Genomic DNA, 25209 nt, shown 5'->3' with positions numbered 1-25209 from the left:
ATTAAAAACTACATAGAAAATACAAGGTTAAATAGCTCTACTTATAGTAAAAATGACATTTTAAAAATTAATTTAATACATTTTAGGCCTTACTTTTAGGTACACAAATCTAAGACTTTTTAAGGATGCACAGGCACCCCTATTCTAAAAATAAAAGCTACATGAGCACCCTAGAAAAAAAATAACCTTAAGCACACAATAACTTAAAGTCAGTGCACACCCTTTCAGTAAAAACACAATAATTTGCTTCGCTGCACCTGTCACAATTACCTGTATGAGAGGCTGAGAGCTGCCATTTGCAGGGAGGTGTGTGTTTGTGTGCATGGGATGGCTAGTTAGTGTTGATATAAACGAAGCCTGCATCTGAGAAGCCTCAGATCTAGCAGCTGCAGGTTGGTGATGCGGTGAGGTAGGTTGCACCATACCCAGCACAGATGAGGGGGATGGTACAGTAAGAGACACTGGGGTGGGAGAAATTAATGTGTTTTCAATGTGCAGAGGGGACAGGGGAGAGACGGAGGGGGTTACAGGGACAGCATATCCAGGAGAGAGGAAGATGTGAGTAAGGGAAGAAGATGAAGGGTGAGGAGAAGTGCAGAGGGGAAGGTAGACGGACTCAGAATCAGTCACAGCTGTCACCACCTGGACTGTGGGGTATTGTGAAGGAAACTAAAGGAAACAGGAAGAAAGAAGACAATTACAGGATCTAAAAAGTTCAAATGAAGAGGAGTGAATCAAGGTAATTTTAACTATTGCCACTGCTGTTCAACCATAAATGAAACCAGCAAAACTGTATAGACATTAAAATAAATAAAATAAAATATCCAGACAGCATAGGATTACCAGTGATGTTTGTGATGATGGGAGCGAGGCTGACATCTGCAGAGACTGGAGGTGTTGGTGGACAGCAGTCTGGGGAACTGATTCCTGATGAGCTGGTGTCTGACTTGATCCAATGGAAGTCGATTGGCTGAGACTCTGTCCATTGCTTTTTTCATCTTGTCCAGACTTTGAAATGCTCTGACCAGCTGAAACATTCTAACAAACAGTAATACACAAAGATCAGAGAAACCTTAGTGAAGGCATGGAAACACTTTAGCAATAACCCAATGTGACCCCATGGTATTGGGGCTCTGATCGATTCTTCAGCATGCCCTACACAGAATTTAGATCAACATCAGAAGTTGCTGACATCAAGGCCTTTTATGCTTATGGCTTGAAAAACTGCATATAAACTGTGATTTTTTTCCTTCCATTTACAATGTAATAGAAGGAGCAGGAAACCCCACACAAAAGCAGTTGAAACACAAGTCATTACATTTTATGAGGTTGAAAGCAAAAAAAAACAAATCTAAGCTTGTTGATGTAGAGTAACTTGTTAGTGTTCACCAACAAACAATAAATTTAGAACAGTGTCTTACAATGTTGCCAGACTAATTAATCACCAAATGGCAATCATTACATCAAAATTTCAGAAGTAGGAGCAAGAAGTGAGTTTACTGTAAACTTACATGTTAAGTTTTTTTTAGTTTTAGAAGACGCATTGTTAGAGCATTATAGCAGCTTTGCTAAACAGATTTAACCTCTTAGTGGAGCAGCAGTCATACTGATCTGCAGAACATCTTGTTTATTGCCGTCAGAAAAATTGGATGAGAGGCCACATCATTAAGAATACACCTGATGAGTGAGTTAAGTGCCACAAAATAGGTAAATACCTTTTCTTCATAGATTTGGATTAAAAAATATATATATATATATATATATATATATTTACTTTAATTCCTTTTGTTAATATCTGAAATGTATCAAATATTTTCAACTAAAGTAAAAAGGGAGTGTCACCATGAAAATGTATTAATTCAAACAAACTGGCCACTCACTTCCTGGTGGATGTGTGTGCTGTGGTTCTGCTGGGTGGAAACTGGAAAGGTCTGAGATGATGCCGCTTGATTAGCTCCTTCCCCAGTGACGCACGGTGCTAGCTGGTACTGGTTCTGTGCTGGCAAGGCCTGCTGGATGGTAGAATGCGCGTAGCCATGAGAGGACGCATCAGGCACAGCTGACGCAAAGAAACTTTGACTGCCAGCTGGAATCTGTCGAACTGGGGTTCCTTTGGGATGCGGCTCATTCTGACTCTGTTCTGGAACTGCATTTTGCAAAAGAACTGGAGCGTCCAACTGGTGAGTAGGAGACTGGAGTCGTTGAGAAGAAAGCGTGGGTGGCTGAGCCGCTGGATGGCTGATGGTATGCACAGATTCTTGGCTATGATTGTAAACTTGTCCAGCGTTTAGTGTGTGTTGTATGTTTGACTGGGTGTTTTGTTGAGCAGAAATTATCTGACTGTAAAGTGCTGGTGTGGAAGCCATCTGGCCAGGCTGCTGATTGGCTGAGGCCTGCTGAGGTGTGCTAGTAGAGTGTGCGGATTGGCCATGGGTCGTTGCTGCCATTGCTGAGGAAACTGTGCCAAGAGGGCAGCTTTGCGTTGGCTGGTGTGCTGCAAAGATGGCTGCTGCAGTCTGATGATGGGCTGCAGGGTAGCTTGATGCAGTCTGTTGCTGAGTTGAGGCGACAAGGTTCTGAGAAACCTGATGGGCTTGGAGGGTAAAAGTTGGAGAGCCTGATGCTGCCGGCTGATGTTGGTGTCCGGCAGTTTGATAGCTCTGTGCAAAATGTTGTGGCACAGCCGATGCTGCATTAGTAACTGCAACTGATGTTTGCTGCTGGATATTTAATGAGCCTAGACTGGTTGGGATGGGTGTAGTGCTGCCGGGTTGAGCAGCATACAGGGCAGCGGGGTAGCTGTGTCCAGGTTGAGCTGGCTGCTGTGAAGCGGGCATGGCTGCGCTGGACGAGGGCAAGCCCTGGACAGACGGCTGGTGTTGATTACCTGCAGAACTGGCCTAAAGACAAAAACACAATTCCAAGTTAAAAATTAATCAGAGGTTGTTTCCTACAGAAGTGCAGTGCCTTGCAAAAATATTCATGCTCATTGAACTTCTTCATGTTTTGTCACGTTACAAAAGCAAACTTCAAAGAAATTTTTTTTGTTGCAGTTTTACATGACAGATGAAGACAAAGGAGAACAAAACTGAAGAAAAGAGAAAACGAAATATTGTTGTTTTTTTTCCTAAATAAAAACTTGAAAAACGTGCACTGCATTTGCATTCACCCTACTTTATCCTTGAGTTGACTGAAAATAGACTGTCCTAAACAGTTCAGTTCTGGAAGAAAACCTGTTGCAGGCTATAAAAGACTTGAGACCTGGCCAGAGGTTCACTTTCCAACAGGATGATGTTAAATACGCAACATTGATTGGTTTGAAATGCATTTATATGTTTTGGAGTGGAAAAGTAAAAGTCAAGACCTAAATCCAATTAAGAATTAGTGGCACAAGTTGAAAGCTTCTGTCTCTGGATACTCTCCATTCAATGTGACTGAGGTAGAGTGATCTAACAAGACTGGCAAAATATTCTAGAAGACTTCCAGCACGAATTACAGTGAGAGGAGGTTCCACAAAGAACTGACTTAGGGGAGCTGAATACAAATGCACAGCAAAATCATTTCTGATTTTTATTTGAAGCAAAATGCTTTATCTTCCATTTCACAATAATCCACAATGTTTTGGTGGACTATCGAATGAAACCTGTCAGTAACGTGATAAAATGTTTCAAATATTCAATGAGTTTAAAAAAGTTTGCAAGAAACTGCAAGTTTGAGGGAAAAGAAGACAAAGGTAAGTTAATTCATAGACCTTTTATAATAAAAAGCAAGAGCAGAAAGGTGTGGGGTAAAATGACGGCACAAAGGAGAAATGGGATAAACTGAGAGGATGGAAATTAGATAACCATCCCTTCTCCCCGAGGTAAAACCCAGCTATCCATGGCAGTCTAAGGATAGACAGATGCTGTATTACCTTGGTAAAGTAGAAAGGAAAATGTTAAAATCTAGGGCATTTGCAAAGGGGCTTTGTAAAGGTTAATCAGAAGGGTAGTGTGTTAGAGGTTACATCATTCTCCTCCGACAGAAGCAAGCTTATGATTGCAGCTGAAGGTCTATGAAGGCAGCAAGCCTAAGAGTAGACAAGGAGACCAGTCCAGCTTCATGCAGAGTGAAAGATTTAGTTCGTACAGGCTGGGAGAAATCTGCAAAGCAGGAGTTGGCTCCATTACAGGGAAACTGATTTACTTGTCTGCTGCTGTAACCTACCACTTCCAAAGAACTGGTAGCTTGTTGCTCTCTGGAAAAATATTTCTCCTTCCAGTGTTCATGCTCTTCAAATAAGCCGTCGCTCTGCGGAGGACTAGTTGGGACACATTCTCCATCACTGAGAGACGGCCTCCCAGCTGTTGAGGAGTGCAGTGGGAAAGTTTGGGACGGTGTGACGGCAGAAGGAACTGATTTACGGCTGATTATATTAAACAGGGACTGCTGCAGCATGGAAAAATTTGAATAATCGCTTGATCCTTTTGTCTGTCCATAGCCAGAGGGAGGTAGTTTTCCAGATAAAGGATGGTGGCGAATGTCAGATAGACAGTGATGTGTAGGTGAGACGGCAGTAAAGGGACGATGGTTCCCATTTTGGGACTTTAACCGAAGCAGAGAAAGGCAGGCGTGGCACTCTGAGCTTCTATGCAGTGCGGAAAGATGGTTTTCGTTAGACGCTAGACTAAGAAGACTACTAAGGTCGGAGTGTCGGCGTGGACTCTGCACTGGGAGAGCCAAAGTCTCGCTGGTTGTTGGTGACGGCGATCTGACACCGGTGTCACTAAGGCGGCGGAACTCGGTAGGTGAAGAGAGAGGGGAGAGATGAAACATCGGCAGAGTGGTTGGGGAGGTAAGCCTGCCCTCAGCTTCAGAGACAGGCTGAGGATGGGTTTCCCTGGGGCTGGTTTCCACAAGGTTCTCCCTTACAACGGGGATGGGACTGACTGATCTCTGGGCCTGAATGAAAGCATGAAGCTGAGCAATTTGGCTTGCCCTTTGAATGTCAATAACAGGGGCACTTCCCCTTCGTTCTGCACTTCCCAGTCGAGCCCTGAGCTGCGGGCTCAGTGGTGTCTGCCAAACTTCACTGATTTCAGAGGAATGAGGTCGGTCTGTCAGAAAATGGCTGCAGCTCTGGCACTGATAAAGAACAACCCAAAAGCAAAACGTGTTACTCAAAAATCAACAGAACAAAACCAGAAAAAAAGTGTATGAAGATGCATATATAAGATTATGAAGAGTAATGTTTGCAGTGTGCATTTCAATACATAAAATAAAAGTTCCTTTATTTCAACATGTCAATTAAAAGAGTGAAACTCAAACAGATTCATTCAAATAGTGATAAAAGTGATTTTTTTTCTGTTCATTTGGATCATTATGGCTGCCAGCTAAAAAAAACAACAACACAAAATTGATTTGAATAACTCAAAATTACATTTTGTAGATCAATTTTATGCTGCATAAGACCAACGAAGCACATGCAATGAAGACTATTAAGGCTATGCTTTGATTCTTTCAGGCATGTTAAAGAAATCCTTGAATATCGGGGATGCTTAAACTCTTGCTCTCACATCCCGCACAAGAAACATGTTCTTGAAATCCATTGGTGTGTGTAATGAATCCATGAAACATATGGATTTCCCTTTTTTAATTGACTGAAATAAAAATAATAATCTAATTTAGTGAGATTCATCTTTACTGAGCAAATATCAGAGTGAAAATATAGCATCAGTGTTCATATGAGGGGATATGTGAGCAGGGATTGGTCTGAAAGTTGGCATGTGCTTCAATAAGTCTGAACGTATACGTTTCACTAGGGTGATGTGATACAAACCTGCTGTGTTGCCATAGTAATAGGCTCCAGTAGGGACTGGTAGAGGACACTCTGCTGGCTGCTGTGAGAGTCTGAGTACACAGTAGAGCCCATGCCACTGTCAAGTGTGCCGTCTGCTGCTGAGACACACAAAAATGCACTTCTATGAGGGAGGGTCTTTATTGTGGAAAAAATAAAAAATAAAAAAGTGAAAAATGTATGCGTTGTTTCTGGGCAGAGAGAGTGAAAAATCCTACATGTCACTGAAGTGGTGCTGGTTGGCAAGTTGTGCAGCCTGCTGTGCTGATCTGCGTCTGTGTCTTCAGGTTCAACCACAAGAGGCTGTACAACATGTGGTACTGCACCTGAGACGCCCTCAGATGATGTCACATTAAACCTCTGGCCTCTGTCACCCTGATCCACCGGAGCTACTATAGCCGCCGTCCTCCCTCTTCTCCATTTTATCAGCGTCACACGGTCTCTGATCGACTTTCCCACAGTTTTTGCGTCGCTCTCATGGAAGAAACCCGACTCCACCTGACGAAAAAAAAAGGGGGAAAGAATGATTTTCCAAGATATTTTTAGCGCTGAGCACGTGAGATGAGACAGAGTGCATTAAAAATGGGAGAGTGGGAGGCAGACGGAAAGAACAAGCAAAGGAAGAAAAGGAAGGAATAGAAGAGCTATTTAAAGGGGTCAGAGCTGCGGGAAATGATTCCCTTTGTTAGTGTCTGGCTCATTGCTCACATCAGAGCTGGCAGAATTTTTACATCTACAAATATAGATGAAGCTGCGTCAGGATGACGTTAGAAACAAATTTACTGTTAAAAATATCAGGAGGGTCCTAATTGTGTATAAAAAAAGCACGTCATTTATATTAAATTACTATGCAGCATAAAATACTTGGGATCGCTCAGAAAATTTTTAACAATCAGCCTACTGTGCTTATAAAGTGTGCAAAACTGTAAATTGAGTTATAAACGTCAGCTGTTTGACTATTTCAGTGACATTCATTGTGCTGCTGCTTCCTGTCTGCTGTGCCACGTGACCTGCTTCACACCATGCTCAGATTATGGACACAACTAATGATTAGTTTAGTTGTCAACTAATCCCTCATTTTCCAACAAATATTTCAATCCACTTTTAATTTTTACTGGCTCAGCTTCTGTTTTAGTATCAGCACACATGTTTTACGACACCCATTCCAGCCTGCAGAGGTGTGCAGGTCTCCACACGATCATTCATTCTCATAGTAAATTAAATTAAAAACCTGTTGAGCAAGTAATTGGAATGTTTATATACGATCAGAGTCAACACAAAACTGTAAATATTAAAGAGAAGGCAAATCTGAAGTAATTTATTTTTCAGTGATTATAGTTTGACAATATGTGATTTCATTGCTTTTCTTATTTGAGCATCATCAAAAAACAGTTTTAAGCATTATGAAGTTTGGTAAACATTAATTCAGTCTGTATTACCAGTCTAGTCATTTTGAAGCTGAAGCAGACAGTCCATTCAAACAGCACTTTATTAACGGACTAAATCGGATGCACTGTCATGTGATCTCTAGTTACCAAACAGAACTGAAAAGGTATATCCTGAGCAACCATCATTTATTATGGCTTGCTTAAAATTATATAAAACATAACAGTTCAAACATTGACAAATGGTTGTGTACGCAAAGCACAAACTTGCTGAAACATAAGGGAAGAGCACATCTAGCCACCAACCATTATTCCTCAACGTGTTGCCCAGCCATCTTTCTATATCATTTATTTATTTTACACGTTTTATACGTTACCAATTCTAAAAGTTTGTTCCCAAATTGCTGCAATCCTAGCTCAAATATTCCTCGACAGTTCTTGACATAAGTTTCAAGTCGCACTGACAACAAAAAAGCTGTATGTTTTTTTTAATAAAATGTTTTCTGCACAAGACCAACTGGAACTACACTAAAAGCGAGAGAACTTGTTAATAGTAGCCTATCACCCTTTTCAAGCAAACTGCTTCCTCATCCCTAAAGCATGATAAGAAATGACTGAAAAAGGTAGAAACAGTACTAAACTTTAATAAAGAATTGGGCTTGAAATCTGAATCTACAACTGCCTAATGTAGTGGCATTAGGTCCTAAACACGGGTGCAGATGAACCACTGTACATGTCTGCTATTGATTTAGCATGTCAAAGCCGACAAACCAAAATCAGAAATGAATAGGGGGGAGCAGACAAGAAAGGAAGAGATACAAATACATGTTGGTCATTGTTTTTTTTTTGTAATGAAAAAAATTCCAAAGGCTCTAAATGACAATGTTTCATTCTCTATATGTAGTTTTATCAAAGGTAAAAATACCACAGCCATTTTAAAAAACATTTCTGTGGTTTAAGCAAATGTTAGATGACAGATTGTAGAGACTTGAGGAAGTTGTGGTGGCTCCCACATGGAGAAAAACACTCTTTTTAATCTTTCATCCACTGGGAGCGTAATCTGATGAAACACTAAAAATAGATAAATACATAAAATGCAATAAACATGTTCCTAGAACAACAACGCAACTTATCTCCACTGTTGGCATTCAGGCTCAATACATATAAAACTACTGAGCCTTGAAGAATCTAAATAGATTAGGCTTCTAAAAGTGAAACAGTTTGAAAAATATGAAGATTGTCTGCATGAGAAACACAAACTAAGTCACAGCTCTTTTAAGTAATGTGTACTAAATAATTAACTAACCATTTCTTGTGCCACAACCTCAGGAACCTCCTTCTCCACGTCAAATGTGAACTCAATAGCTCCACTCTCCTTGTACTTTCCTTTTAACTTCTTATGGTCCTCCACCCACAGTTTGAGAGCTATGGTGGGTTTTTTCCCATCGTCTTCTTCTGCAAGCTCCACCCTCACACCTGTGTCCTCGGCAAAGAAAGCATGGTTCAACAGGTCCTTAATGGTATACCTGAAAAAGAAAAAAAGAAATAAAACTCAGACTAAACAATTTGGGCTAAGATTTGGTGGCCTGACAATGGGTAACACAGTGACAGTAGTAAGTCAACAGCAGTATTTTCAGCTATAATATTTTTTTTATTTATTCATATTTGTTGAGTTTTGTAGCTAGTGATTTTACTTTTATTATACAAGAGGTAGTACTCTATACATATACTGAAGTGCAAATCTTACAGTTTGCCTAATGTTTACATCAGCTTTTTTAAAGCAAAAACTGATATATATATATATATATAAATATATATGTCGATAAGAAACTGCAGTAGCAGAAATTGAACGCAGTGAAGGCATGACTTAGGTTCACGAAGTAATGTAGTAATGTAGTAATGTGCATTACCACCACATGGTATTCAAGGCTCATTTGGCCTAATTGTAGGGAAACTCATTACATCACAGAACTTTAAGACACTTTAGGAGGAAGACTACTGTGCTGTTGAAATCTTTAGTGTCATTGAAACAGCAAAAGTCATCAAATGCAGGAGTACCTCTGGCCTTTGTTGGACAAGAGAAAAAAAAATCCCTTACCGTTCCTCTTTCTTTTGACATATACACTCGCCAATGATCTCTTTGATTTCAGGATCCACAACCTTGTTGTAGCTGGCTGGCTTTACACCCTGAAAGTAAAGGAACATGAATACAGAGGACATGAAAAGAGATGAAAAGGTTTTCCTGATAAAAGCAGAAAGAAAGCCAAATTGTGTGAAGGTTGTTCTTTTTTGGTTTTCCACCTAACAGGTCTCGTCTTTACACACACCCTTAGGTCAGATTGCAGCTGTAACAAATTCCTAACAGTTCAAATAGTTAATAGTCAAATTAAACAAGAATTTGAATAAGGTCAAATCTGACTTTGTTAAAATCAAACATTACTGCTGAACTAAGGCATTTTACACCATACATCACACTTTTGTAATAATATTTTTGAATTAATCAGGCATTGAATGTGCCAAGAGTAAAATTTAAAAGTCAAGTATACACATCTTTTAGATCATCTTTTTATTGGGGAAGTAAAATGTTATCAGTATCGCTTTTGATCAATTGCAAATTAATATCCCACTTTGGTCTGGTGCAAGCAGCATCTAGAGACAGCTTCTCTAGTGTTTCTCATCCATCAATGGGAGCAGAGAGCCTTTCTGCATTAACTGCATATACAGTAATCATGTCTTGGCTTATCTTGAGACGTCGAGAGCTGAAAAATCAATACCTTTTATCAAATATGGAAGTCCATCATGACTAAAGACAACCCCCAAACTAAATGACAATTTGGAGTATGCCACGCCAAGAGATGGACGCACTGTTCTATTAAATCATGATGTATCACCACATATGGAATAAAACCCAACAACTTTTAACCTCAACGTGTCTTATTTTTATGAATCCCAGTTTATACAGCATGAAACTCTTAACAGAAATTCTGTAAAAAGTTTGATAAAATTACATAACATGTAATAATAATCATAATAGTATAATCTATTATTTTGTATTGTCACAACAGTAAAAATTCAGACTCGATAGTGATGCTTAGTAAAATATGTGATACAATTTATAAAACCACTGCAACCTTTTTTGAAGTCATATATGACAGTATTTGTATTAGAGTAATTAGTTAAAGTCAGGTAGAAAGCTACTAAGCTCCCATTTAGAAAGAAAACTATTCAAGAGTCACTTCTCCTTACTGCAGAACAGGAAGTGTTTATTTGTTATGAAAGCATATACGGCAATTAAATATCATTGGATACTTTGTGCTTCCATTTGCTTTGGATTCTTGTATTCAAAATGTGGATCCAGAACATGGATCTGGTGCATGCAAATTTTTTTACAGTGTAGACAAGAGTCTCGTGAATTGTAATGTATTCAGCAGCAGCTGTTCAGTTTTTATGTTTCGGGTAATTTAGCATCATATTTTCTTTGATGATCAACTCCACTCAGGACGGCCTGGTTGCTACTGATTCTAATTACTTTATGCTTATATTGTCAGCTACACTATGTGTGCAGCATATATTTATGTTTACTCGTTTTATATTTAGCCACATGCTAATTCTTTCACTACAGAACAGAGGGGTTGGTCATTTCATCACTTTTAGTAGCCGATCTAGCCGCCAGCTGATTGAGATTTGTTTGTGTTACATTGTAGCTACAGCAGAAAAGAGCAATCTGCTGCACCAACTTCATTCCTGAGAAACAGCTTGAAGGTGGAACTCAAAGACACAACAACACTGTAAGTACATTGTCTGGTATATTTAATACTCCTGTTTTTGAGATGCAGGAGCTGTACTGACATTTTTAATCTGCTTTAAAATTTCACTTTGTCTGCATCATTCAGTTTTTCATGTTCCTCTGCCTTGTGGGCAAAACTTCTTCAAATGCTCAGACTCTCTTCATATACTTGTCATTTTCCTGGAGTTTTAAATTTCCAGAAGCAGCTCATTTACATAATTTTTGTAACAATTACATTGAAATATTGATTATTCTGAGACACCTATAACACTGCTTGATATTTGCTCTCTACTGAATCCTTACTGTATTATCTACTAAATTCACTAGAAATGCCACAGACTACACTACATAATACCACTCTATTTTGTTAGCTTTGTTTCCTCTTTGCCACCTTTCTGAGGTGGCAAACTTTTGAGAGTTCTTTTCTAACTCTCAAAAGTTAGAAAATAAATCTTAACAGTAGGTCCACTTACACTAGTAACTTTACGATAAATCTGAGCAGCATTTTGACACTCTGAATAGGGATACTCTGAGGTGGCCATCTCTAGCATGCACATGCCAAATGCATAGACATCCACGGCCTCGTCATAGTGCTCTTCGTACATCTCTGGAGCCATGAACTCTGGAGTACCTAGAAAAAGAACGACAGAGTCCCTCGTAATTGGACAGAATCACCACCATTTCCAGCCTCATAGTTAAGTCCAATATCCAAATCTCATACCTATGACGCTTTTTGCAAAGGAGGCAGCTTTGAGTGTCGCCAGTCCTAAATCCCCTATCTTGACTGACCCTGTGGGTCCAGTAATGAAGATGTTGTCACATTTGAGGTCTCTGTGGATAATCGGTGGCGTTCTGGTGTGGAGAAAGTGAAGGCCTTTCAGAATCTGTCTGCACCAGCTTCTCAGGACTTTGGGTTTCATGACTTTGAAACGCTTTAGGTAACTAAGAGAAGGAGTGAGAAATTTGTATAAGTGTTGAAGTGTACATGACCATTCATTTCCACTTCTAATGAAAAAAAGCCCTTTATAAATACTTACGTTTTTAGCGTTCCTGATGTCATGAGCTCCGTCACTAAAACAATGTACTTCTTTCCTTTTAGAGGAGATTCCCAGAAGTCATAGAAACGAACAATGTTGGGATGCTGCAGACCCTTCAACATCTCTGCCTCCTCCTTAAAGCGCTGGCGTTCCATTTTTGACAGCTTACGGTCCTGGTGGAAAAACAAAGCAAAATAAATAATCAATACTCAAACAGTAAAATGGTCAAAGTGTCATGTATAATGTTGCTTCAAAGCAACGAAAAAGATATAAGAGCTCATCATTTTTCTCCAGTATTTCTCAAATATTGGAATGGTGGGGTGCCTGGGACGACATCCGTATCCATGTCTTTTATTCATGCTTGAACAATAAACACACCGGTACACAGAGTAGATGGAAAAGTTTGTGACAGTCAAAAGAAAAACACTATAGCCACGTTACTTGACAGGCTCACATGTGCTCAATACAAACTCTAAAAAGTGCAATTGCCCAAACCTAAACTAGGTAGGCAGATGAAAAAGACCAGGGAATACAGAAAGGCCTAAAAAGCCCTGGGATTTACTGTGAATGGAAAATGTTATGGCCTTTTTTTATCTATTCTGATAAGCTAAAATACTTGCTTAAATACATGCAATATTGTTGCAAATTTTGCACAAAAAATATTTAAAAAGCTATATACGTTTTTGAAAAAGGAATAAGCTGATGAAGCTGATAAGAAGCCAATATTTACAATGTGTTTAACCTTGAAATGCACATCCCAGTGAACCATTTGAACTTTTTCTCTTTTGAGAATCACACAGACTGAGCAGTCTTGATTAAATGTTACACACTGAGTTAATAAACTGAACTTGAACATTGTTTTAAGATCTAAAACAATAAATGAGTTGCAATAGCTTAAATTGATGTTTTGCAGTTCATTTTACTAATCATCTTTGATAAGTAGGGGATTGAGAATGCTGGGGCCAGTTTTGGACAGAAACAGTTAAAGATGATCAGGTTCTCAACAAAATTTCAACTTGGGGGAAGTGGGACATGACAAGAAATAATGGAGAGGCACTAAATTAGACCAAATTAACTGCTGCCAACTCTAATTGGTTGGGGCTCCTTATGCATAAACTTCAGTAGCAGAGCAGCATGGCAAAGAGACAATGATCCTGTGGCTTTGGTAAGGAATAAAGGAAGCCTGTGTTACTTTAAACCAGCCATCGGCTCATTGGCATCGTATGACTTACTGCGATGGACGTGTATGCTTCTGGAAGTACAGTTGTAAAAACAGAGTTTCTGCCAGTTCACTTGCACATCTACAACCAGACCCAGAGTCAGCTGATGATCCAAGAAAGACATCTCCATTAGGAGACATTTTGAAACGTTATGAGGGAAAAAATAACTTTCCCTGTCTTTGTATACTTTTTAACAGCACATCCATCTGCTCTACAAATTGCCATATCAAATCTTAAGAAGTGTTAAAGAATCTAGACAGTGAAACGTGACAACCCACAGACGCTACAAGTAGAACAAACTAGACGTGATCGCTGTCACACCCACATCATGCTGCAGTCTTAAAGGTTATGTCACTAATCTTTTCCATCTTTCTCAGCCTGTTTCACATGTGCACTCACTCTCTCTTAACCATCTTCTGCTCCCATCTCTCCTGCCCCCACTGAGCGGCACATCCTCTTCCCTGCACCCTTCACATCAACCACTCCCTTTTTCATCCCCAACCAGGCACTGAAGCATCCTCCAGAATCCCCGTCTCCAATACAGTCACTGCATTTCTCTGCAGGGAGGATTTTGACAGAACTTTGCTTGCGTTGTGCATTTCCTTCAAAAATAAACAAAATTACCTTGCATAACAGAGACGCAATCACTGAGGGAAAGCCAGACCCCCACCCCAGACAAAGATCAGCGACAATGACGCCGGAATGAAACCCAGCGCAGTCGAGTTAATTATTCAAGTAGCGTTAACTCATCTAAAACAGAAAAAATAAGAGTATATCAGTCTGCACAACCTACAATTAACTGTGAAGATGAACTGCGATAGGAGTTGAGTGGTGTGATGGTAAAGCATTGAGTATGTGTGAGAGAATGTGGCATATCATGTTTTGTGTGTGAGTGTGTGGGGGGTGGGGATTTTCACCGCACTCTTCTGAAGCCCCATGAATTATTCAGTTCTGCAGAGAACTCTTTCCGTCGAGGCAAGCTGAGCAAAAGAGGGCTGGGTTATCCCAAAGCGCTCTTTCCTTCCACAGGAACATCACACAGCGCGAGGTTTATCTGAGACATGTCTTAAAGGGCCAACGGTAAAGAATGTAAAACACAGCTTGAAGCATGATTAACCCATGAGAAATGCAGCTTTGATCCTTTAAGGCAATACCCTCCTTCGGTTCTCCTGGTCCCTCGCCTCCCCTCCTAGTCTCACCGCTCATCTCCCAGGAATCACGCTGCTTTAAATAACGGCAGATTCAGAGCAGAGCGCTTCCCGAGTCCCATTCACACTCTCCTCACACCCCTGCATTTGCTTCCTCACTTCTATTTCCCTCTTAGCAGACACTGGGGCTTCTCCATTATTCAGAAGCCACATGCACTGTGAGCTCAGAGGTGTTGCTCGCTGCATGTCGAAAAATACAAATACATCTCCAGATTGCCGTCATAAAAACCATCAGATAAAGTGGCTTATATAAAAGGTGACATTGTTTTATTGCTGCTCAAAGCCATGTAGGGTTACCAAAAGTAGAGCTGCAGACATTATATTGTGTTTAAGCAGGAAGTGTTTTTACCTTATAGTGTTTGTGTTTACGTATTATTACCAACAATGTTTTATGCTACAGAACAAGTTACACAGGTTCACATTACAATAACAGTATTTAGCAGTAGAGATGAGGTTTAACAAGCAAAAATGAGCTGCATGTGGGTGGAAAAAATGGTGACATCAAGAGAAAATGATCCCCAAAGCTGAGCTTTGCACTGCTGACACACACTGCGCTTGTGTGTTCAGCTCCATTAGTTTGACACCTCTGTTAGAAAGAATTATAAATCCAAATGGGATACATTTTAGAGGAATCTGTGCTGAAAGTAAATGTTTCGCCTAATATCACATGTGGCCTTTACTGCACAAATATTAAAATGGATAGAAACTTTCTAAGCTACTTTGAACAATTAACTGAGCTCACGGTACTGTTCAATAACTAGGATCAATTGGAATGTATGACCGAATTTAAATGATTTTTTTTGTAAAGTGTCTCGAGATACCATTTGTGGTGGCATGGCATAATATAAATAAACCAAATTGAAACATCCATCCATTTTCTTAACACCCTTGTCCCTCAGTGGGGTCGGGGGGGGGGGTGCTGGTGCCCATCTCCAGCTAACATTCCGGGTGAGAGGCGGGATACACCCTGGACAGGTCGCCAGTCTGTCGCAGGGCAACACAGAGACACACAGGACAAACAACCAGGCACACACACACACACACCTAGGGACAATTTAGACAGACCAATTAACCCGACAGTCATGTTTTTGGACTGTGGGAGGAAACCGGAGTACCCGGAGAAAACCCACGCATGCACAGGGAGAACATGCAAACTCCATGCAGAAAGACCGGGGCCGGGAATTGAACCCAGAACCTTCTTGCTGCAAGGCAACAGCTCTACCAACTGCGCCACTGTGCAGCCCCAAATTGAAACATTATTGTAAAAGAAATTACATAAAATAAGAGTAACCAGTATAATGTGGAAAAAAAAGGAATTTCCTAATTACTGTACATGAACTGACAGTTTAAAAACAAAACACCCAAATTGCCTTAAAGAGAGGTGACCTCACATTAACGGTGAAATTACTTCTCTAAATATAAAAATTGTAGTTACTTTTGTTACTTTGATAACAAAGGTAAAGCATGTTCTGATAAACGTCACCATCCAAGTAAGCAGTGGACCCATGTTTAATGTTTCTCAGGAGTTAAAAAAGTGATCATTTAGAGTCAGATACATTTTCCATTGAACTGCTCTTTCAGTATTGTTCAAAACTATTATACTTAGGGCATAACTAGACCTCTCTGGATCCAGAGTTATCGTGTCGTTCAGTTCCAAAAAGCATTTCTTTTTCATTAACCTTTATTGGAGGAGATATTCTCGTTTTATGCAATGATAATCTAGCTCCATGTAATCTGGTGTACTGTTAAAGAGTCTTTATCATATTAAAGGAAGATGAGGAAGAGTACAATGGGATTCTGGGAATGTTAATTATTTTAATTATCCTATTGTTCTAATGGATTTCTATATGTAAAAAGAAAAAGAATAAAGAAATCTGAGCATTGCTAAAAGTCTAACACCATGTTTCATTCTAGATTAGGGCTTTAACAGTTATAATCACCTCTTGTTTTCTGTTTTGCATAAATTTAAGACACTGTGCTGAATAAGCTGTGAGACAAAGTGGTTCAAAAGAAATGGATTCATCCCAAAGGGTGCAGAAAGGCACATTGGTCAGTCTGAGATTAAGAAAGATGTAAGTGGCATTTTTGAAAAGAAAAAATAAAATAAAAAAATTATATATATATATTAGGGTCAGTCTGGGTCACAGTGGGTCATGTTCATCTTCTCTGATATTGTAATGGACACAGAGTAAGCCAACCACTGGCTCAGTAGAGGATTGATTTGCATTCTATAGGTGCAGACCAATGTTGGTCACTTGTGCTGATTTGATTGTGGGAGGCCAAAATTGATTGATGTGGAGAGTAGATCTCCCCAACTGTTCAGCCATACTCAGTAGAGCGATGATGTCTCTTAACTTCAATTATTAAAAAAATAAATAAAACATAAAAATTCAGATCGCTGGTAGAGGGAGTTCCAGTTACTTAAATGGACAGCAGCCATAAAAACAAACAAACAAACAAACAAACACAGGAAAACTCTTATAAATTATTTCTGTGTCTGGAAAAAGAAAGTCAGTGCATATATACACAGAACTAGGTGCTGCTCCATCTATGCCAGAACGTCTTTCTTTAACACAGTATCTCAGAGTTTGACTGCATATCTTCAAATAAACCTGAAACGTAATAAAGTAGATGGCTTAAGATACATCTACAGTACAGCTAAAAATCCTAGAGCTATGACTACTTTCACAGAACCTCAAATGGATAAAATCCACAAGTTTTATTGCAATATTTAAATATACGAGATCTGAGACACTGATTTGTTAGGAGTTCCAGCAAAGCTCTCCAGCGCTCCAATTATGTCAGAGACACTATGTACCTATTTGATTAATCCTTCCACACAACTTTCTGTTCCAGAACAAGCTTTTCACAGAATTTGTGAACCGATCTGGATCACATCATTAGCAACAAGCAGATTAACAAAACCTGGAAGCCTGGCTTAAATAATGTTAGCGTGACAGGGATTTTTCAACTTCTCATTCTGTTCTACTTTAAATATGGAAAAACAAAGGAAGAACATTGAATGTTTACATTTGCTTAAGAAAATCATTTCCTCATTCAATGTACTATATTTTTTTGAATCACCTTGCGAGGCACTCATACTTGCACTGAACAAATGCCTGTGAAAGCACCTTAACTCTGCAATGAAAAACTCATAACAATGTGATGCTTTATTGATCCATTTGCAATCTGGTCTCTTTACTGGAGATCAGAGTGCTGGAAAAAGACATTGCTACATCTTACTCAGTTTGTTAACTGCGGATGTTTTCCTTGATGGAAAACAAAACCTGCTTACACGGCTGAATGTGTGTATGATAATTTGCTTAGCCACAGCTACTGCCCATGTTTAATAGGTGACTGCTGCAGTGCACTGTAACAGAAGCTGGCGCAGGGCGAGCCTTGAGCCAGCAGACTGCCAGCAGATGAATTGTATCCGATCGTACTTGAATGCAGGAGGCTTTTGATCAGCAGATGTGCCTGCAGCTATTACACCTGTTTAAGTTCTACAGCAAAGGCTGTGCAAGGAGGAACACTAGCATTCAGGGCAGCAACCGAGCATCTTCATAAGGAGAAATACCTTAAGAGGGCTAAATATGTATCGCATATCCTCACCAAGAATAAACCAACTACAGCAACATCATCAATGAAACAGAGAAAAAAATATATACAATATATAATGACTGCTTTCCAGTTAAAGAATTCAATTCATGAGCTAACAAAAACACTGACAAAAATACAAGTAGATCATTTAAGAAAAAAAATTAGCCAGATTAAAAATGTACAACGTACCAATGTGTGGCAGCATGGGTGTGCTAAAGAAAGAGAGTTTGGCATACAGTTATGAACACACTTCAGCTGGAGCTGGACATTGCACCCTTTTGCCATTTTGTATCTTTGGACTTATGTTTGCTACTTGCCCACTTTTCTGGATACAAAAGCTGCCGTCTGCTGTGGGACATTTCAGGACCAGCAAGACATTTTATTCCCACTTTGATAGCTGAGAATTTAATGTAATGTTCTGTGTTCTACCCACTTATAATAGAGAAATATTTCTTTTGAAGGATCTTTAAAAAAAAAAGTCTGCAAACTGGTCACTGTTCATCTCCTTTATAGGAATACGAGGACAGTTATATTTACACAGTCAAGTTAACATTTTAAACTTCACCAACTTCACAATTTTCCCCTTCTTTGAGGTTATGCCTTGATAATCATTGAGTGTTTGCATAGCTTCCTGTATTTATATTCGCCGTTTTCATGCAAACAGTAGTTTCTGGAGATGAAAAACAAATAAAATGTTTTTTTCCTAATTGGAGGTTTTTAAGAAACTAATTTGGTTAACTAGCTATACAGAGAAAGCAAGAGAGATCTACTTTGCACATGTTGACAGTTTCTTTTTCCATGAAACCAAACCAATAGAGCAATTTCTATTGTTTATTTCCAATCCGTTTCACTTTGTCCCAACTTCGACTTACATTAAACTTCAAATGTGAGCTAATGACAGTAAAACCTAAGAGGAAAAGGTGAAACGGAGCCATTGAAGTCATGAGCTGAAAGACTAAAATATGTTGCAAAAATATTAGAGGCCTAAATTTGAGAAAAGGAAGCATACGTTTGGGTTTTCAGCAGAGCGTGAGACGTGACAGCTGGTGGTGACATCCTCAACACACACCCAGCATCAAGCTGAAAGGCATCACAGGCACTCAGACCTACTGTAAAAATCACTGGCTAGGAGATACAATTAGCTATGGTGTTGTCATACACACGGTGGCAGTTTCACCTGACTTGGCCTAGCTTGAGACAAATATTTACAAATGCTTGATTCTCATAAAAGTCGAAAGCCTCAGTAAGCCAGCACAGGCAGGAAAAAGCATAAAGTGAGGGTTAGGAGCATTTAATTTTACAGGTAAACCGTCATATAAAGGGCTCATAAAATGTGAGGAGTGTTATGTGAAAATGCCCCAAGCTCAACTTGGTGACCTGGTTGACCTCCTTTCAAATTATGCAATCATTTATTAAATAGTAAGAGATCAACGCCTTCCACGACCAGGTAGTAAACAAAGATAGCTGTAGGACTCTAAAGTAAAAGCCTCTACCACAACTACTGAAAATACATTTTGGATAACCCTGCCTTCTATGAAACTGTTCCCCTGAACAATTCAAGAATGATTTGTTTCTACATAAACCTGCAGAAAATCTCTGCTACAGCTTTTAAAATGGTATCCGTCACCACTTCAGAAGGCTGGTTGTTCCTGAGAAGTCACAGCATGTAGAAAGCTAGGAAGGTTTAGATATCAGCCATGTGAGTAAGCAGCAATTATGTGAAAGCAACAGTTAATATACATGTTGATCTGGAACTGTTTAACAGTCAATGCGTTCCAGAGCCAAAATGAATAAAAGCAAACATACCCACTCTCCAGCCAGCCTTGTGGGAAGGCCTGTTCAAGCAGGATGGCAGGCTATTTTTGCTTTTATCTTTTCACTTGAACTCAACTTCCAGGGACTTCAGATCCAAGTGAAACCTCATAATAGTGAAGGAATCTTCAGGTTGCATCACACCTGCCTTGAGGACTAAAACCAGTAGGTACTTTCTGTGATTATGAATTGTACTGGTGTTTCCTTGTTCACAGGGAACTTCTATGAAATATATTAAGGAAGTCATTTTAACAGGAATTTGAAAATTCCCAGTCCAACTAAAAGACCTAAGATGTTGAGTGACGTGTAGATGCTTATGGAAACATGTCAGAACTACTAGGAAAACATGTGACGTGAAATAACATTGGTTAATGTTGTGAAACTTGCGTTAAAAAGTCAAATGTTTTTTACTTTGCTTTGAGCTCACAGCAAGCAATATTGATGAAGCTGCTGGGAAAAATAAAATAAAATGCATTATTTTCATCTTGGCAACAAGATTTTATAGAAAAGAAATGCCGATGGTCAGCATCTACCGTTTTGGCAAAGAAATAATTCAGTTCTAGCTTCTTAATGACATAACCACCTGTCCAAGTCTTTTCCTTCTAAAAAATGTAATGCTGCATTAAATACTTTCAGCTATTACAAAGTGATTAAATGCATGGCACTTAAATAAATAGCCAACATTAATTGCAGTCTAGGCAGTTCCTCACAATAGGAAGACTGCATACAGAGATACTGCGATAGTGATACCCTCACACAGTTTATTGTACAGCCCTAATTCACATACATAAATAAGTATGTAATTGAGAGCTAACAACTATTTTCATCCAGGTTCACTGTAACATTTATGCACAGCAATCATTTAAAAATTAATTACATTAGCAGTACAATATATGTAATCAGAATCATCAGTGCAATATCAATATGTGGACTAGCTTGACTGCAAAGAACTGTTTGAATGCAGAATGTAGTTTTTGTTAGGTTATGGCTTTTCAGGCACCAGGCATTGAAACTGTTTTTCCAACAGTGCACTGAGCCATTTGGATGGAGCTTCATGTCGAACAATGAGCCTTTTATTGCCCACAACTAATTTAGAGCTTGGAGATCAGGCAGCTTTCAAAAAGTAGCATCATGTTTTCCTGAAACTGTGCCCCAATTATAAGCCCATATTATACTGTACAGGAAATATATTTTTAACTATACATTAAAAAAAATTGTAATATGCAAATTATCATTTATTTATATTCACTGATTTACATGTAAATTATTGAATATAGAAAATCTAAAGATAAAATAATAAATGTATCCTAAATATTAATTGATGTAATAGTGGGGAGATTTTAGGATTCCACTAAAATAAAAGAAGAGGACATATTATGGAACTAAACCTTAAGTGCTACAGCTACAACAAGCTCTACATTGCCACAGTAATTCTATATACAAGGAGAGACAAAAATATTCAATATTTTCTAAAATAAGGGGGAATAAATAAACGTTTAAAAATGACTGTTTCATATGACCGAAACGGATATAAAAAGACAGGAATGCTCAAGTGCAGGCTTTTTTGTCGTCATTACATAAACAACTCAGTATACGGAGGTCAAGCAGACATTGTATTGAAATTGTTAATTGTTTTTACTCCAAGAACATAATCAGGTGGTCTGAACAGGAAACAATGTTGCAACAGGTTTGTTCACACAAACAACCAACTCAATTCCAGACAGGATAATTACTCTTAATGAGCTGTAGTCAGACTTCCTATTACAGGGAGATGAAACGGAGAGGTCAGTGGTTATTTAACGCTGTGTGCAAGTTGGAAAAAAAAGTCTGATAAATTTGCCATTCAATGTAAAACAATGAGCAACACAAATTGTAAGACACAGTAAAAACTGATGGTAAATTTTAGTTATCCAATAAAGCAGATGTGCATTTGACTTTAACTGATTCAAAAATAACGGGAATTATTATTCAATGTGCAATAAATTGTGTATCTTAATGGATTAACAGGCTGCATACAGAAATAATAAGAATTTTTAGAAAAGTTATTAAAAAATGCAAATATTTTGTAATTAAAACCCTTTTCAGCTCAAGGTAGCAAAATTTTTAATTGCCTTTTTTTAAAAACAAAACAACTATATACATAAAAGAGGAAATGTATTTCAACAATCAGCATATCACCTTTAAAAGACTGTTTACAAGTTGAGTGACTGCAACTAAAAACCTTTTACAAAAAGCTTCTTAAAAAAGGGAAGATTAAATCTAAACCTACTTGTAAAAAAATAATCAAGAGTGTCATTTGTAATTTGGTAAACCTGAGATATACTGCTGGAAAGCCTACACAGAAGTAATTTATATATTGACCAGTAATGTAAAGTAGTCAGATCAGCAGTTAAGATTAAGGTCATAAACAAACAAACAAACAAAACATTATAAAACCTGACAAGTACAGCAGTACGGAGAACATGGAGTATGCAATAATGCATAACTAAGCAGTCTTAATGTTTTTTACTAGTAGTTTCACTTACTGACAAAAAAAACAGACAAAAAACTCTGTAAACATTTCCATATTTGGCTACTTCTGTTGTTTTGGCAATGAAATAACCTTGTTGTGGTTTCTTAATGGTTTTACCGGAACATCTCTAAACCCTTCTAAACATTTTCTGCCGGATTAAACAGGCACCACCAAATTGGTTCCTTGCAGTAGTTATGTAATTAGCAAATATGTTTAATTCCCAACAGTGAGCAAGGATAGAGCAAAAATAATAAATCTGCTATACATTGTCCAGCCCAACTAAACCTCCATCACTTATCTATCGCAGTCGTCCAATAATGCAAAAACAACTTCTTCTCCCATCACTTCTCATGCCAGGCCTGATAACAACTTTCACTACTGATGACACTTCTAAGCTGGCAAATAAAATATTCATAGCCAAAATTAAACGTTTGTGTGTTCAACTGGTAGGGGATGAAATATTCCCAAAAAGTAAAAAACGAAAACGTCAGTCATAAAATTTGTTTATGTGAATTCCGAATTAAAACAACATGTCATTTAAACACCATGCTGAACATGTAACAGAGATTCTTTTTCTGTGTTTTTAAGTGGTACATTTTCCATTATCCCTGTTGGAGCAACACATCAGGCAAGATTGCTGTAGTTTTCCAACAGGTTTGTCCCTAAACTCTGGTTGGCTGAGTGACACAGTAACTGAACATGGGAGATTCTGAAATGGCACTAGCTACAGTCACCAAGTCTGATCTACATTGATATCCTGCTGCCTTGTCTGTAAACAAATAGACACTTGGTTAAACTTTTGCTTTGGGGTATCTATGAATGAGTTGGAGTTGTTAAATGTGTTCACAGGAAACTGTATATTCCTCTACACAACTCAGAGTTATTTGTGAAAAAAATTCTTACACTGACTGAATTGTGTAATATGCAATTACTGGTCACTAGAAGCAAAACCCAATGTGTGCCATTCTCTCCTGTACCATTAAACCACCACCACTAGTAAACTGCTAATACCAAACAGAAAGAATCCATGTTGTTTTGTCATCAAGACACATGTATTTTCACTTTTTCTGACCATTTTCTACAAACCATAGAGATGGGGGTACAGAAATCCCAGTAAAATAATTATTTTTAAAAAAATACTCAGACCAAGTCTGCAATAGCAATTATTTAACATCTAAAATATTTTCTTTCCCATTCTGTTGCTCGGTTTGAACTTCAGCAAGTCATCTAAATGTCTAAATGCATTCAGTTTCTGCCATATGACTGACTGAGACTTTGGGTTTACAAATACCCAATAAAATGGCTGGTAAGTGTCATTTAATTATTTATACTGTCGTTTTATGCAACCTACACTTCTCTTTCACATTTGATTCTGCAACTGTGAAAATTTACAGTTACACCACAAGCTGCACAGTGCTTTAATGCTTTGGCTTTAATAATATTTTTGACAGAAAAAAAAGTCTCAGATTTAAGCTGTCTGTTTGTGCAAGATACAGAAAATCAGCGGAAAGCATTTTTCAAAAGGAAAAAATAAATAAAGCTGCACTGTGTAGACAGACCTTTAATCTGATCTCAGGTAACGGTGAAATCAAGAACTTGTAATCAAGATATACCAAGTTGATCTTGAGGTCAAGGCTTTTGTTTATTTGCCACAACATTGCCAAACCATCCCAGGCGGACAGTCAGATATCGCCATCATGGCATCTTCAACAGCTCCTCATTTACAAGCCAAGAATCTGATTGATTCCGAATGAAAACAAGCTCCCAGCCAAATACCAGAGAAATGTCAGCAGAGTCAGAGGTAAACTGTGTCTGGAAGAGTGCACACAGCGTTCAACACCAAGATAAAAATCTACATGCGGAGTCCCAACTGGCAGAAGCAGGAAGTTCTTAAGGTTTTAAACAAATTCCAGTGAGCAAAGACGGAATAAGGAAAGGGAAACAGCAGCATAGGAAATGTTTCTTCAGAACAATTGGAGACTCATGCGTCTTCCTCGCAGATTAACATCACAGCTTGTGTCAAGGCCATCTGTGTTACATAAAAGACTGGCACAAAAAACAGTCTTCTCTCACACCTCAAGGAGAGGAAGATATGCATCAAATGCATCAAAGGGTTGTGTTCAAAGTAAAAGAATATAAAATGCAGAATACCACAGCAGACTTGCATTTCTAAACCAGAAAGTCTAATTTCTTCTAATAAGGCTGGGAACGGTAAAACTGGCATTGTCAAAACCTTTCAAGAAACATGCATGACAGGAATGATATTTTCATTGGGAGTTGACTTCTTGGCTTGTTGATGCATGTGCTTAAAAATGTTGTTGAATGTGACCAAGATGTGGAGATATTGTGGGCAGTGTGGGTTGTTCTTGGCTCAGACAACTAGTCTCTACATAGACTTTATGGGCTACCAAGAGATCTTCAGATGACAGCCGTGAGCCAGATACCATAAAGGACAGTGATAAATCAAAACACACTACCTAATTTTAGGTGTCAAAATATAGTTTCTATCTAAACAAACACACAATGTAGATTATATAAAATACAAACCTAAACTAATACCCTTCATTAAATGCAATGAAGTACATCTCTACAGTAGTAAGATTATCTCTGGAGTAGCAAGATTATGATGAACAAGAAAACATTGAATCTTACTCATCCTTGAATTTTTAATGTGTGCAATATCATCTTATTACCATTACAATTATTTTAGAATTTCTTTCATCTTATGCAGACTTACGTAGGTTTCAAAGGCTGAAACAACGTGCTTAGGACGGTCAAGTAAAAATAGCAGGAAAAGGAAAAGCACCAGCAG

General features: G+C 38.5%; 1 protein-coding gene across 8 annotated transcripts in view; it reads right to left on the bottom strand.

Annotated features, from left to right (window-relative positions):
• The window catches only part of LOC103467567 (serine/threonine-protein kinase WNK2), a 49091-nt gene that overhangs the window by 18189 nt on the left and 5693 nt on the right, over positions 1-25209 (bottom strand). For 5 of the 8 annotated variants that reach the window (XM_017305712.1, XM_008414065.2, XM_008414072.2 and 2 more), the window contains exons 3-13: positions 12046-12218; positions 11730-11950; positions 11482-11639; positions 9320-9408; positions 8528-8747; positions 6055-6334; positions 5819-5937; positions 4207-5124; positions 1881-2900; positions 844-1038; positions 271-669 (exon numbers count right to left, since the gene is read on the bottom strand). In XM_017305712.1, coding sequence (XP_017161201.1) covers positions 271-669; positions 844-1038; positions 1881-2900; positions 4207-5124; positions 5819-5937; positions 6055-6334; positions 8528-8747; positions 9320-9408; positions 11482-11639; positions 11730-11950; positions 12046-12218 — 3792 coding nt within the window. The remainder of the gene's footprint in view (positions 1-270; positions 670-843; positions 1039-1880; positions 2901-4206; positions 5125-5818; positions 5938-6054; positions 6335-8527; positions 8748-9319; positions 9409-11481; positions 11640-11729; positions 11951-12045; positions 12219-25209) is intronic. The other 3 variants (XM_008414071.2, XM_017305713.1, XM_017305714.1) reach the window with 3 other exon arrangements.

Source organism: Poecilia reticulata, linkage group LG7 (genome assembly GCF_000633615.1).
Source record: "Poecilia reticulata strain Guanapo linkage group LG7, Guppy_female_1.0+MT, whole genome shotgun sequence".
Taxonomy (NCBI): Eukaryota; Metazoa; Chordata; class Actinopteri; order Cyprinodontiformes; family Poeciliidae; genus Poecilia; species Poecilia reticulata.
This window is presented reverse-complemented; position numbering and strand designations above follow the sequence as displayed.